This window comes from Protopterus annectens, chromosome 1.part0, assembly GCF_019279795.1.
Source record: "Protopterus annectens isolate FY-2018-M chromosome 1.part0, PAN1.0, whole genome shotgun sequence".
NCBI lineage: Eukaryota > Metazoa > Chordata > Ceratodontiformes > Protopteridae > Protopterus > Protopterus annectens.
Window position 1 is genome coordinate 512281488 of NC_056725.1, and position 15919 is coordinate 512297406.

The 15919-nt window shown below is 39.1% G+C and overlaps 1 protein-coding gene across 1 annotated transcript in view; it reads left to right on the plus strand.

The window, feature by feature from the left end:
• Nucleotides 1-6763: 6763 nt before the first annotated feature.
• Nucleotides 6764-15919, plus strand: part of LRRC73 (leucine rich repeat containing 73) — a 374871-nt gene continuing 365715 nt past the window's right edge. The window contains exon 1 of the mRNA XM_044061041.1: nucleotides 6764-7812. Coding sequence (XP_043916976.1) covers nucleotides 7541-7812 — 272 coding nt within the window. The 5' untranslated portion in view covers nucleotides 6764-7540. The remainder of the gene's footprint in view (nucleotides 7813-15919) is intronic.

The window sequence follows — 15919 nt, forward strand, 5'->3', positions numbered from 1 at the left end:
TGAGATCCACAATGGGCCTCCAGTCACCTGTTTTCTTTGGTATTAAAAGAACCTTGAGTAAGTTCTGGATCTGATTTGGTCTGCGGGGACTTCTTGGATGACTCGTTTTTCTAGCAACCATTGAACATCTAGGGTTGCTTGTTCCTTTAGATTGGCTGGGACATCTGGGATGGATTTCTGTTTTATATGGACAGGTGGCATGGAGAAAGGAATACTGTATCCCCTGAATATTATCGACTGTACCCATGTGTCTTTTGTGATACTTTGCCAGGCTTCTGGGTACAGTGACAATCTGCCCCCGACTGCCTCCAGAGGTGGACAGGCGAGCCTCCTTTTAGGAGCACTGGAAGAGCCTAGCAGAGAACATATCTCTGTCGCCCTGACTCTGCAGACCCCCTCTGCTGCGAGGGCAGCATCCCCCATTATTATTCCCCCCCTCTGCCACAGGGGGAAAAAGTCACCATGTGTGTCAGGTGAGGCTCCCTGGGATTTCTGGAACCACATTTTTCTGCTTTTTTGACCTTTGGGATAAGGTCTAGTAGGCGCGGAAAAATGTACTCCCATGGCAGAGAGAGTCTTGCCATCCTGCTCGCAACTGGTGAGAGTCAATTTTACCTTGGGCCTGAACAACGACGAGCCATCAAAAGAGGCATTGGTAAAAGAGGACTTGAAGGGCTCTGCAGACTGACAAAGGCCCATCCAGGAATGTCTCCGTAGGGTGACTCCCAAGCCTGGTACATGGGTGGATGATCGGTGACTGCCCACCACAGACTGGAGAAGTGGGGACTGTGGCACGGAATGCACCGGTTCTAAGCAGGGAGACCTAGACCTTTTATGGCTCTTAGATGGTTCCGAGGGTACTGATGGAAATGAAGGAGATAAAGCCTTGTTGGATCCGATAGCTATTGGCTCCGACGAATTAGACAGTTCCAAGACCGGAGCCGACGAAGATGTCAATTTGGGGGTTTTCTCTGATTTTCCTGCCTGAGTTCCTTCCTTAGATGCCTCAAACAGACTCTTCAACAATCCCCTCAAAATTAGCTTGTTCTTGCGCTCCTGCAGGACTATAGAGCTAATTCCATGACAAAAGGAAAAAGAGTCCTGCAGGTGAACAGCTCCCAAACAGTACATGCAACTGGTATGACCATCAATTAGAGACATTTTTTTGGGTGCAGAAATCACATTTCTTGAATTCAGAAGGTTTGGATTCCTTAGCAACTTCTTTGGACATATTTACCACATAACGCAACAGCGATCACAACAAGAAAGTATAATAGGAAATACAGAGACACACCAGTCAAAAAACGGACAGCACAAAGGTTTTTTTTGTTTTGTTTTGTTTTTTTTTGTTAAGGGGAAAGAAATGGAAGGATGAGAGTCTCTAAGTAAAATGACAACTCCTCCAACCGAGGAGATGCCTCTAACTTAAACGGCTAGCTCCTAGTAAAGAAGGAATAAGGTAGAGCCATCTAACTAAAGGGTAAGACGAATCCTCTAACTTAAACGGATTCGTAAGATAGAAAGGAGGGAGATGGTAGGCCTGAAAGAAAAGGAAAATGATGGCCTCAACAACAAACTGCAACTAAATAGGCGATAGACAGAGGGACAGACACACAACAGATTCTATTAAGCTATGGAACAAACTGTGCTACCAAAAAGTATTTTTTTATGAGAAATATAATATAAAACAATTCAACTTAGCCTGAGCCAGTCATCAGCAATCCCAAAGCTTCAAGCGGCAAACGAGATCTGGGTAACTCTCGCTAGGCATGTTGGGGATAGGGTCTAACCTCGAGCCAGTGGAAGCTCTTGAGCTTTAGAATGCCACCGAGTTGAAGCTGAGGATCGGCTCCGGACTCAACCAGTAAGAAGGAAGGCAAGATAGGGACAACATAACATTTAAAGTTTTGGAATGGCCCAGCCAAAGCCCAGACCTAAATCCAATAGAAAATCTTGGGGTGACCTGAAGAGGGCTGTGCACAAGAGATGCCCTTGCAATCTGACATATTTGGAGTGCTTTTGCAAGAAAGAGTTGGCAAATATTGCCAAGTCAAGATGTGCCTTGCTGATAGACTCCTACCCAAGAAGACTGAATGCTGTAATTAAATCAAAAGGTGCTTCAACAAAGTATTAGTTTAAGGGTGTGCACACACAACAAAGTATTAGTTTAATGGTGTGCACACTTATGCAACCAGCATATTGTACGTTTTTTTATTTTTTATATTTTTCCCCTAACAGATTTGTTTGTTTTTCAATTGAATTGTACAGGTTATAGGTGACATTAAAGGTGGGAAAAGTTTTGAAATGATTTATTGTGGTCTCATTTTTTATATCACAAAAAGCTGGCATTTTAATAGGTGTGTGTAAACTTTTTATATCCACTGTATAACTTGTACAATTCAATTGAAAAACAAATCTGATAGGGGAAAAAATATGAAAAATAAAAAACATACAATACTCTGGTTGCATAAGTGTGCACACTCTTAAACTAATACTTTGTTGAAGCACATTTTGCTTTAATTACAGCATTCAGTCTTATTGGGTACACACCTGCCATCACTTAAAGAGACTCTGATTAATCCCAAATAAAGTTTCGCTATCCTAGTAGGATTTTCCTGACATTTGCTCAGTTGCCTGTTACAGCAAAAGCCATGGTTCACAGAGAGCTTACAAAGCATCAAAGGGATCTCATTTTTGAAAGGGATCAGTCAGAAGAAGGGTACAAAAAAATTTCCACAGCATTGGATATACCATGGAACACAATGGAGACAGTCATCAAAAAGTTGAGAAAATATGGGACAACAGTGACATTGCAAAGAACTGAACATCCCTCCAAAATTGATGAAAAAACAAGATGAAAACTAGTCAGGGAGGCTGCCAAGAAACCTACAGCAACACTGAAGGAGCTGCAGGAATTTCTGGCAAGTACTGGTTGTGTACTACATGTGACAAGAATCTCCCGTATTCTCCATATGTCTGGCCTATGGGGTAGGGTTGCAAGATGGAAGCCTTTTCTTACACAGAAAAACATCCAAGCCTGGCTAAAATTTGCAAAACAATACATTGTCTCCCAAAAGCATGTGGGAAAATGTGTTATGGTCTGATGAGACCAAGGTTGAACTTTCTGGCCACAGTTCCAAAAGGTAAGTTTGGTACAAAAACAGCACTTTGCATTACCAAAAGAACAACATCCCCATGGTGAAGCATGGTGGTGGTAGTATTATGCTTTGGGGTTGCTTTTCTTCAGCTGGAAGTGGGGCTTTAGTCAAGGTGGAGGGAATTATGAACAGTTCCAAATACCAGCCACTTTTGGCCCAAACCCTTCAGGCGTCTGCTAAAAACCTGAAGATGAAGAGAAATTTCACCTTTCAACACGACAATGACCCCAAGCATACATCCAGATCAATAAAAGAATGGCTTCACCAGAAGAAAATTAAACTTTTGGAATGGCCCAGCCAGAGCCCAAACCTAAATCCAATAGAAAATCTGTGCGTTGACCTGAAGAGGGCTGTGCACAGGAGATGCCCTCGCAATCTGACAGATTTGGAGCACTTTTGCAATGAAGAGTGGGCAAATATTGCCAAGTCAAGATGTGCCATGCTGATAGACTCCTAACCAAGAAGACTGAATGTTGTAATTAAATCAAAAGGTGTTTCCACAAAGTATTAGCTTAAGGGTGTGTACACACAACAAAGAATTAGTGTAACAACATATTGTATGTTTTTTATTTTTTATATTTTTCCTCTAACAGATTTGTTTGTTTTTCAATTGAATTTTACAGGTTATAGGCCACAATAAAGGTGGAAAAAGTTTTGAAATAATTTATTGTGGTGTCATTTTTTATATATATCACAAAAACCTGGCATTTTAATAGGGGTGTGTACACTTTTTATATCCACTGTATACATACACACACAAACACACATATAAATATATGTAGAAAAAGCACATTCAGATATTTCAAACATGATCCAGTTTAACCCTCTATCAAAACAATTATCTTCTACAATCCAATTAAGTCAATTATTGGTTATAGCACACCATTATACACTGGAGCAGGGTCACCCCCCAAGAGCACCATAAGTCCTCTGAGATAACAGGGTATCCCCCAGCGTGGAAAAATACACATCACCATCTTTAATTCAAGTTGCTTGGTGTAAAACTATTGGGAAGAAAATGGGTGTATATTAATTCATCGAAAACTAATTCCAGTGAACGGCCATTCATCAAACACAAACCAGCGAATGGCTGTTCATCGAGCATTCACTTCAGCGAATGTTTTTCTAAGGAAAGAGAATTACTTGTACCCCACACCAATAGTAACACAAACTACATTATATCAAACCCACCAAGGTGAGGGACTATGCCCACCACACCCCCCATATCCCCCCTACTTATATATAGCAACTCAGAGATCGCACTACAGTGTGGAAAAGGGCAAATTTCCTGTTGCTGACCAACTAACTTCCTTCCTTTAGAAAAATGTTTGTTGAAGTGAATGTTTAATGAAAGGTTGTTCGCTGGTTTGTGTTTGATGAATAGCTGTTGGCTGGAATTAGTTTTCAACAAATTAATATAGAACCCCCCCCCCCAAAAAAAAAAAAAAAAAACAAGGACTAAACTTCTACAAAAGTCCTTCATCTGGAAAATAAATCTATCACCCTAACAAAACAGATTTAAAAACCCATGATCAGAGCAGGTAGCTGTCCCCAAGCTGAGCAGAGACAAGCTGTCTCTCTCACATGCATACAAAGACTTAACATTCAATAGGAAGAAGACCCCCCCCAGCAAAACCTTAATACAGTTTAAGCATTTATTTATTATCATGATTTACATTATTTTGGTTTAATACAGATATTCCCAAAATTAACATACATGTTCTGTACAAAATACCCTTTTAGCACTGAAATGAATATCCATTTTGATTGAAAATAATATAATGTAGTTAAACCCTCTTTCTCAAATAACAGAAAAGAAACTGGATTATCTATTTATGTTCCAAATCTAGTAACATATCAAAACTAAACAAAAAAGAAAACTGCACCAAACTGACACACCAAGTGTTTAATGAGATAAAATAAAAACTATGGTAAGCGCTTTCACGACTGTACTCGTCGCTTCAACGATGAAACTTTAGGACTTTAGGATGTTTTTTGAGTGCTTAGGTTGAGAGTTAGACTAGTTTCAGGTGAAAAACTGAAGAGGAGACTTAGTGGAGCCGGGAATAATTTAACCCTAGCTAACTGGTGCTGCCTGGCACACAAAACCGTGCAAAAGCGGTTTTTAAACTACTAACTTCTGGGCTGGAACCACTCCTCCAGGGAAAGATGGCTGCTCAAAGTTTCCCTCTCTCACAGGTGAACAGAGAAACTTCCCTATATCCAAGTAAGGTATTTGCAACTCAGAAACTTGTAACACAGCCTGAATTCAGCACTAGCCTGAAAACTGGACTATACTAGATTAGAACGGCAGGAAACAAGAATTTTTTTTTGTAAAAATATGGCAAAAACTAAAAAGTACACTTAAAACAGCTTTAAACGACTACAAGCGATCGGAAAAGGCTATCACACTTTAGTGTGTAGCCTACAACAGTTAAACAATTTATTTAAACAAAAAACAACTTTTTAAAAGTTAAAAGTTTAATCCAAGTTTGAGACTTTCATGACTGGTTCTAAAACACTGAAAGGCCACTTGAATGTGCCTAGGAAAAGAAGCATGATCACTGTGGGATGGGTGGGTTGGTGTGTGTGTGAAGTGAAGTTTCGGAGTGTAGAAGACAGAACTGCAAGAGAAGTGAGACGGTCAAGGAGGTGGGGTAGGGCAGATAGAGGAAGGTCAAGGCTTTATCCCCCATATGAGGGTTAAGGGGTGAGCCCCCCCCCCCCCCAACCAACAAAAGATGTTAACAGGTTGCGGCTGTCAATCAAGATGTAATTCTCCTGTGAATGAGGATAACCTTTGCTGTTTTTGTCTCTTTCGGCTTTTCCATGTTAGGGGTCGCCACAGCGGAACTCCGGTCCGCTAATGATTGGCAGTAGATTTTTACGTGCCGAGTTGCCAGCTCTGACGCACAACCTTCAACGAAGGTACGCCCATTCACGCATGTCTCCCCACAGAAGCCACTCTAGCTGAGAATTGAACACAACGTCATACTGTGAGGCGACAACGCTACCGCAGCACCACCACATTCTTGAAAGCCATGTCTAAGTTTGTGCAAACTGGGATGCTCACTTAAACATCACCTTTAGGACTGAACATATTTATTACCCATTATGCTGCCACATTTCAATAACAAAAATTGATATAAATTGTTCCAAAAACAATCTTATGAACCCAGCACCTCACAGTGTTGATATCTGCACTCAAAGTGCTACGACCTTTTGAATTTAGGAAATGGCGATATGATTATCTTTGCATTTTATTTGGTCACACTTGCCTGCGTCTGCATACAAAGCGGTATCTGTTGAAGTTAAGAAATAGCATTCCTGCATAACACGGCCTTGCCAACGGTCCTCATGTGTGCATGTATACGTACAAGGGACTGTTTTGCAGCTATACTGTTGTTAATGTGGGCATTTATATAAGACTTGTTGTGGCAGACAGTCTAGTTGTACCAAAAGAGCTCCCTCCCATCAAAAAGTAGAACACCCACGCAGTAGGCAGTCCTAAAGATTTGACTATTATTATGCATAGTACCACTTAAAAGAAGCGGTAGCACTGGTTAATTGGTTTGGATACACCTTGTTAGCACGTTACTGGTATATTATTCCTCAGTCCTCACTACGTTAACCACATATGATACCCAAGTAAAGTGACGTAAACATGTCTGCAGCAAGAAACTCGATCACCGTGACACGCCCACTTCAGATCTCCTCGATTTCATTTGCTCCACCGTTGCACAGTGCGGTAATCAGTATCGCATTGCCGAAATACGCTACAGTTTCCACGACAACATAACGCAGCTGTTAGTGCTGATTCCTTCCTATCAGTTTGCCAGTGTGGAGTTACCTGCGGGCTTATGGTGTTATTACGAAAACGGGGAAGTACAGTTGCATCGATGTCTTTAAACGCTGGGACGTGGCATATGCATCTTGTTTACAGGCTACAGTATGCATGAGAGAGAAAGACCACGGCTATCTGTGCGAGGGAATAAGCAAATTTAGCTCTAAAGGTTTTGCGTTATGCAGGTGAGACTGTGGTCGCTGCTACTCCACTCCCGTTATTAGTTTACTACACTTCCAGTCTGCAGGGACTTGCTGCAGTAAGTAATGCACCCCACAATTCTGCTAGGTCTGCAGATTAAAACATATTGTTTATCCTGCAGTCAGCAGTCTCTAGTGTGTCAATTGTGCTCTGAACCGTTATGACTAAATACGAATCACGGTGAAGGCAACACATGGAAATAATCCGGACTATTTGTAATACATGTTGCATACCTTAACGTGGAACTGGCAAGCACATTTGTTGAATATGCTGTCATTAATTTTTGAATATTTCTAATACGGAATATTTATTTTGCGTTGCTGAGTGATACAAAAAGATGCTTCCTGGTTCGATTCAGATCTCTGGAGAGACGTTATCAGGAGCCGAAATCAAAGATATTTGTGAAAGCCTGCGGGAGAACACAGTTCGTCTTCTGTCACTGAGAGGCTGTCAGCTGTCTGACAGGGACTTTGGTAGAGTGTGCCGTGGAGTATCTGAGTCACACTCTTTGGCACAACTAAACCTCAACCTTGGTGTAGTATCCAGCATCAGCCGGGTGAAACAGTTAGCAGAGGCCTTGAAAACAAACAGGTCTATTCAGTCACTCTTGTAAGTAGTTTTGTATATAGTTTATGTTGGAATGTGTCTGAACATTTGTTCACACTTATGCTTCTTAGCGATCACTTAACATTCAGCGAGCTTTACAATTTTTTTGCATCATAATTTGCTTGTAACTGACCAATGAATATTGCTTTCCAAAGTACGAGTAGTGATGTACTTGAGGAATGGCATCACACTTTGCTCAGTAACCGTTCCCGTTTCCATACAGAAAAGGTTTATAAAACTTCCAGTGTTGAGATTTTTTAAAACCAAATTGTTTCATCATCAACGAAACGTAGTGTTAACACGGGATACAGCTTTTTAAGCAAACTGCAAGCTCATTGGTTAAAGTTGCGAGCAGTTCTGTTTTGCCTGTTTGTTCCTCATTTTGAAAGGTAGGTATCGTGGCGTATTTGTGACAGTGAAATTTGAGAGCTCTGGTCTTTATTTTATTTCCGACAGTCTGTAAACTACAGCCTGTACATGTTCAGGCTACAAACGATACCGCTTAACTTTCTTCGAGGCTAGACTTAGACTTCAGAAGCCTCAGTCTCAGAGCATGTGGTGCTTTAAGTCCTGCCCACATTTCTCAGGCACGCCCTTCTACCTGCTACACCCTCTAGCATAGCTGTCAACCAGCAGGGACAAATCCAGAAATAAACTGGGGCACTTTTAAAATATTAGTACTGTTAACTTGAGATATTGACAATAAGACGATGTGAATTAATATACATTTTCTTAAGTAAAAAAAAGTCTATGACTCGGTTATTGTTATTTATTCGGGGTGCTACACCACCTTTTCTCCAAAAGTTATTTGTTTGGGGGGGGCGGCGGCATTTAAGAGGGACAGATCTAAAAAATAGAGCCAAAATCAGTGATGTCTCTGAAATTCAGGAATGTTTGAGAAGTATGCCCCTTGGCCACATACCACTTCTGCATACCCTGCCCAGTTCTGAAATTATAAACATAGTTATCCAGTTTTATAGGTATACTGCTACTGGTTTTGTTTTGATAGGAGGTTAATTGTCACACACAAAATATTTTCTACACTTTTTACTGGCTGAAATATGAGGTCAATTATCTTACAGAAAAAGGTGTTTTTAAGATGGGCTTTTATTTACAAGCAGTATGATAATACATCACTCCCCATCATACACATATAATTCAAAAATTAAAAAGATAATTGAAAGAAATAATTGGTACCACAACATGCTCTTTAATTTCTATTCTTCAGAAGTTTGGGGAAAAAAACTGACACTGCTTTATAAATTTGCTTTCATATCCCAGGCTAGACATTCAAACTCATCATTATTTCAAGAGTTTAAATGTCAGCACCTGCACAGAAATGTGAGCAGGCAGCATTCCTAGCATTTAGGGGTCCAAGTCGTCTACTGAGAAAAGAAAACCAATTTTAGGCACATATTCCTCTAAATGTGACAGTGGATTAAAAAGTAAGAAAAAATGTAACTGGATTAATTTCAGAAAGGAGTCTATATCTTTTCAAGGCAATTTGTTTGCTGCAGTGGTTGCCTACCATTGGTGCAAAATGCAACATTAATACCCAGTAAAGGTCTATAACCAGCAGCGGCCTTAGGTCAGCTGGTGCCCTAGGCAAAAGGGCTCCACATCACCCCCCCCCACACCACCCAAGTTCCCCCAACCTGGTCTACCTACACCAAATAAATACTTTAAAAGCACCCCTGCTACAGCGGCGCCCTAGGCAGTCGCCTAGTTGGCCTATGCCTAAGGTCGGCCATGTCTAACAGAAGAAATACAGCAGAGGTAATACCCCCTTCATAGTGAGTAGCTACATGGAAGACAACATGTTGCAGACACAAGAACACCATTGAAGGCATTCACACTGAAGCCAGCTGAACATTTTTTTTAAACAAGCGGATGGTGCATTGGTGCAGTGGTAGCATTCTAGTCTCACAGCAAGAGGTTCTTTGTTCGATTCTCAGCTGGAGTTCCTTGTGTGTGGAGTCTGCATGTCCTCCCTATGTTCATGTAGGTTTTCTCTGGGTGCTCCAGTTTCCTCTCACGTTACAAAGACATGCATCTGGAGTATTTCTCCCCTGGCCTTCACTGAAAATTGGCTTTGTTCCAAGTCAGACTTTCCCGGTTAACAAATGTAAAATAAAAAGTTAACATTTATTCTTGACAGTAATTTACTGTTACATGTGTTTTTGGAGTAAAGTTGTGATTTTAATAGCTCTCAAGTTCTTTGCTCAAGTATCCGTAACAAAACAAAAAATAATGCCAGAACAAAGGCACATAAGTAGGGACATTTTTTAAATACTTTAATTCACTTAGAAAGTTAATAGAATAAGAGATTTTGCACCAAAATGCTTTTTCTCAACACTAAGTATGAAACTTTAATGTCTGACATTATTGACTGACTGTAATACTCAGTGATTTGCCAGGAAATTAAACATTTTATGTGGGATGCCAAAAATAGGGTACAAAATCCGGGTCATTTGAGAGCTACGCCTCCTAGTTGGTAGTAGCATGTTTGGAGACTGGGAGTGTGGTGGCAAAGACTTTGGGTCAGAAAGATCATGAGTTCAAGCACGCCTGTAAAAAGAACAAAAAAAAAAAACATTTTTAATAAGCTGCAAGTTAGAGTAATATACTATTATGGTCTACTGGGTGATGATAAGGTTATCTTTGGGAATGTGGGTGGTGCATTAAACTAGGTTAAATAATGAACAGTATTTAAACAAACTTCAGAATAAACATCTTCAGCTTAGTGAGTGACTTCTGAGAGAATTAATGCTAGAAAAAAATGCAATGAGAATGCCCTAAGCACAGGCTCTGGATACTGACTTCTGAGCCATCATTGGTACACCTGACACAATTTAGGCTCATATTAGGTAGACTGACACATACAGCACTGAGAGGAGAGGGAGGAGATACAAGGGATGACCACTGTCTCTCCACTAAAATCTTAAAAAGGGGATGTTGTGTTTTGGATGTCAGTGAGATAGTCTAATAGGAGATTCTCACTGGGCCTGCATTATGGCTGACACTACTGGTAATAGTCAGCCTTGGCTGGTGGCAGAAGGGCTAATACAGACTTACCTTCCCCTTTTTTTTTGAAAGAATTGAGTAGATGTAACTAAACAGTCTTTTTGTCACCCTCTGTTTAGTTTCTGTCAATTTGTTAAACTGCAGTACCCCATTTACATTTTCTGCTTATTCACTAAATACTTTTCTTTTCTCATTTTGAATTTTGCAAATGTACGGACATGTGAAGATGCATAGAAAAAGACACTCATTCTATTTAATCCATGATTTACTAACTCTCGAAGCTGCCCATACTTCTAGAGTCTAGAAGTCTATAACTCTAATTATTGTCTAACTCTAGACCATTATTTCTTTTCTCTGTCCCAAGTGCCTCTGAACTCCAGTGTCAGTTACTACTATCTCTGGCAACAATGCCTTGGTTCCAGAGGTTCTGTCACATTTTTTTGCCGCAATATCTTTATATATTTCCTGAACTGGTTCCTTGCTCTTGGCTGTAAAGGATCCAATTTGCATAAGATCACACATTTTTCAGCAAGAGTGAAAAATGAATGTTAGGAAAAAATGTTCTCACTTTCGTTTGCCATTCAGCTGTCCTCCTCTACTATTCTTTCTCTTCCTCTTAAACTCTACTTGTCCCACTTGCGCCTGCCATTGCAGTCTGCTCACATCATAACCTCTTCTCTTTTTTTTTCCTCTCTGAGTATATATCCTTTTCTGTATAAATCTTTTGTTATAATCCAGACAGTCTTTTTTTTTTTTTTTTTCAATCGCAGTGCTTGTGATTTTATGTTTTATTCTTTCTAACATATAGCCTTCCTCTTTAGGATGGCTGCAAGAATTGGACAAAGTACTCCCAATGTAGCCTAGTGTAGGAACACTGGACAGTGAAGGGGAGACCTGAGTGTCTCTGGAATATATTTCCCAAACCATACAGACAAGCATATCATCAATTTCCAATGCTGCCCTTTCACATTCAGCTGCATTATTCAGATTGGGGGCAATTATGCCTTTTGATAATTTATTCCATTGCCCATCCCTTTAACAATACTGGTTTTAACAGAATTTCACATTTAAAGTGTATAAACTTGCATGTGATCTTTGTGCAATACATCTAGCTACTGCTTGCATATGCTTACTGTAAAATCACAACAAGGCTGATAGTGGACAGGTCCATCCTTCTGCTGATTAATGATGATTAATCTTGGCGTCTTTAGCATGCAGCCTGATCTTATTTCTTTGACAGAGATGTATGATTGGCCTCGGGGAAAAAATAATTGCAGGCACTCAGATGTTTGATATTTTTGTATGTCAGTTTATTTACAGTCGGTCTGTTTGTGTGCTGTTCATTTTGCTGTCTTGGGTCCCACGTCTGCATCATTTAATTTCCCCTGCCATTCCATTGCAATATACAGTGTCAAAAGACGTACTGAAATCGAGGCACAGTGCATCCACATTGCTTGCACTGTGCAGCTGATTGGTGGTTTAGGTATAGACCTGGATCAAACTGGACTGAGCGTTTGCTATTCTTAGATTACGTTTCTGTCTTGTGTTTTAACTTTTACTCAGTTCTTCTTTTTGTTGATTTTGATTTTCCTCCATTTTCTCTTTTTCCTCCTTGTCCTCTGTCTTGTCCCTTACAAATTTTACTTTTTGTAAAATGATTATTTTCATTTTACTGCTTTGGTTTATTATAAAGTTGAATGTTCCCTCTTTGATAGCAATGTTGGTTCTTCAACATACAGTTCTTTCTTTTAGCTTATCTAACAAACAGTTTAAGAAAAACTGTGTCATACCCAAAGATACTAGAACCCAGTATTCTATGTTCTGTATGACTGGACAGTAAAACAGAACTTTCTGTGCACTATCTCATGGTCACCTTCTCCAGCTTACTGCCCAGTTGTAAATTTGGAATGTTCTTTTAAGTCCTTTTGTGTATACAAAATCCAGGCCTGCTTCATCCCATGTCATGGCAGCATGAGTTGCTAGAGTAATGTATCATATGGAACACGAACTGTTTTACTTTTGGATGTTACTGCAGTCATTTTATAATTTTCTTTTTCCTTCCTTCCATTGTGTAGGTCTGTAAATGACTCTTGCATGGAATTCAGTATTTTTTGGTCTTCAAGGTAATCTTCAGTGCTTCCTACATTTTCTGGTACCCATTATCTCTAATGGCTTAATTTCTTCTGTTATGTAGAAAAATGTATTTCCATAGTTTTCTGTATTCTTTTATTCTGATCTTCAATGCTTACCATAATTCCAACTGTATCATGCTCATATTGTTTTCCTGTTTCACCAGTGTACCAGATTTTGGGAAGTTTTTAGTTAGACTATGCACTATCCTTAATTTAGTGATAGTTTTTAGGTCTATACATGTGCAGAAATTTCTGGAATAAACTTTTCAACTGACAGATTAAATTGCTAATGCTTGTTTTACAGTTAACTGACAACCACATGATTCATATGCATCACTTTTGCATGGTTGTCTTTTCTTTCGGGCATGATGAAATTAATGTTGCACAGCTGTCATTGTGAATGAGCCCTTCAGTTCTCACTTGAATGTTCAAGCTATAAACTGAGATGCTTTTCTATTTCCAGGTAAAATTCATTAAGGCTACAATAAACAATCAAATGAGCAAACAAAAAAGCAGCTTCAGTTTTCCGAATGTGCTGGTAATTAAATTAAAGAATGGACAATGTATATAAAGTGACAAATGTTCCTTTTACAGGTTGATGATATTAACACAATTAAAGAAATGAACAGTAGATGTAAAAAAAACTTTCCTTTTAGAATAAGCTGGTAATGAATTTAAAGAATGAGCAGTACGTGACGAGTGTAGCTTTTCTTTTACAACAAACTGAGTGAATGTAATGAACAATGTATGCAAAGCAAGCGTCTTTCCTTCTAGAATATACTGGTAATGAAATCAAGGAGTGTAGAGTGTATGTAAGGAGGCTAGCTTTTCATCTACAATGTACTGGTAGTGAAATCAAGGAGTGTAGAGTGTATGTAAGGAGGCTAGCTTTCATCTACAATGCACTGGTAGTGAAATCAAGGAGTGTATAGTGTATGTAAGGAGGCTAGCTTTTCATCTAAAATGTACTGGTAGTGAAATCAAGGAGCGTATAGTGTATGTAAGGAGGCTAGATTTTCATCTAAAATGTACTGGTAATGAAATCAAGGAGTGTATAGTGTATGTAAGGAGGCTAGCTTTTCATCTAAAATGTACTGGTAGTGAAATCAAGGAGTGTATAGTGTATGTAAGGAGGGTAGCTTTTCATCTAAAATGTACTGGTAGTGAAATCAAGGAGTGTATAGTGTATGTAAGGAGGCTAGCTTCATCTAAAATGTACTGGTAGTGAAATCAAGGAGCGTATAGTGTATGTAAGGAGGCTAGCTTCATCTAAAATGTGCTGGTAGTGAAATCAAGGAGCGTATAGTGTATGTAAGGAGGCTAGCTTTTCATCTACAATGTACTGGTAGCTGTATGCAGAGAGCTAACTTTCCTTCTAGAGCTACATGCACTGAAGTTCTAGATTGAGCAGTGTGAGTAATGTGAAGTGTCTTTCCTTTTTTCTTAATGATGACCAATTGATGACCTCGTTTAACATTAATGCAACAATTTTTCAGTTTTTCATCGTGTGCAAGTAAGGACATTAGTATGAACAATTAAGAGTATTACAAACTAGCTTTTTAACTTTGCTTTTTGCAGCTTTTTTGCATTTTGCTCATGCTGGAGTCCATTCAATCCATAATAATCTCCAAAGCCTACTCTTCTAGGCATGTGTGATGTAACTGACATGTTCAGCAGTGTTATAAAGCTGGGGTGTTTGTCAGAAGAAGTATGGGATTGTTCATATTTTATTTATCTGAATTTTTTTATTCCCTCTAACCTACCAGTTGCTTTTTTTCTTCCCTTTCTTCTTCATGGACTTCTTTCTTTGCTTTTTAGCTTTTTTAAAGAGTAGCTCCTTCAATGTCTGTGTCATATATCCTTACTAATTTACCCATTAATATTATTTATATATATATATTTTTTTTTTTACCTATATATATATATATATATATATATATATATACATGTAATTATATGCTCTTACGTGTATATTTGCTTGAATGTATATATGGAAACTTAAACATTTATATACGCTTATTCCGTTGTGAAATATCTCTCTAATGCTCTTTGGCAGCTCTTATCTACTCTCATTGTATATTTTGTACACTTGTATTTTCAATAAAAAGGGCTAATATCCTCTTATTGTTTACTAATAAGAGTCAGAAGTCTATGGCTACTACTACTAGTTGTAGTTTCTCTGTAAACTTGTTTTTCTCCCCAGGACCCACTCCACCACTACACTTGGCCCCCATTGACTTCTGACTAGCAGCAAATGTTAAATAAATGTTGTTTGTTGTCTTTTTTCTTTTTCCTTGGTTAGCCACTTAAAGCAGACTCCGGTCCTCTAATGATTGGCAGTTGGTTTTATGGTGTCGAGTTGCCATTCACCCAACCTTCAACGGCTGGGCACAGCATTCAACGTCTGATGTCTTTCAAGGCCCCACTCAGGACGGGGGGAGGATGACATACAGACACACAGAACTCTCAACCCAAGCCAAGATAAATAAATAAATTCCACCTCCGCATATTAGCTGTTGGTCCATTAAGGTTCTGTACCAGGTCACCAGCTATTTATACTATTTATCTCCTGTGTCTCAGGACTTATCTAGCATTAACATATTACTCTTTACATGCTATATGGCCATTTTCAGATCTTATTGCTAAACATCTAGAAGTGTTCCTTCTTAACATTTTTACCTATTCTGTACTCTGCAACTTCAGCTGCAGGTGGGCATAGCAAATCTGTTGCACCTGACACTTTTAAAAATCTATTACAAGACTGGATCTTCTATGCTGTTAGCTTGACCCTGTTAGACAATGCTCTTAAGTATTTTTATGTGTATGGCTCATTCTAGCTGTCCTTAAAGAAACACTGTGAACCGCCTATTCCATGAAATGAATATACAACTAACTCTGGCAGTGTTTCTTAAATATCTTTATTATACATTACTTTAAAAAGTGACATAGGTACA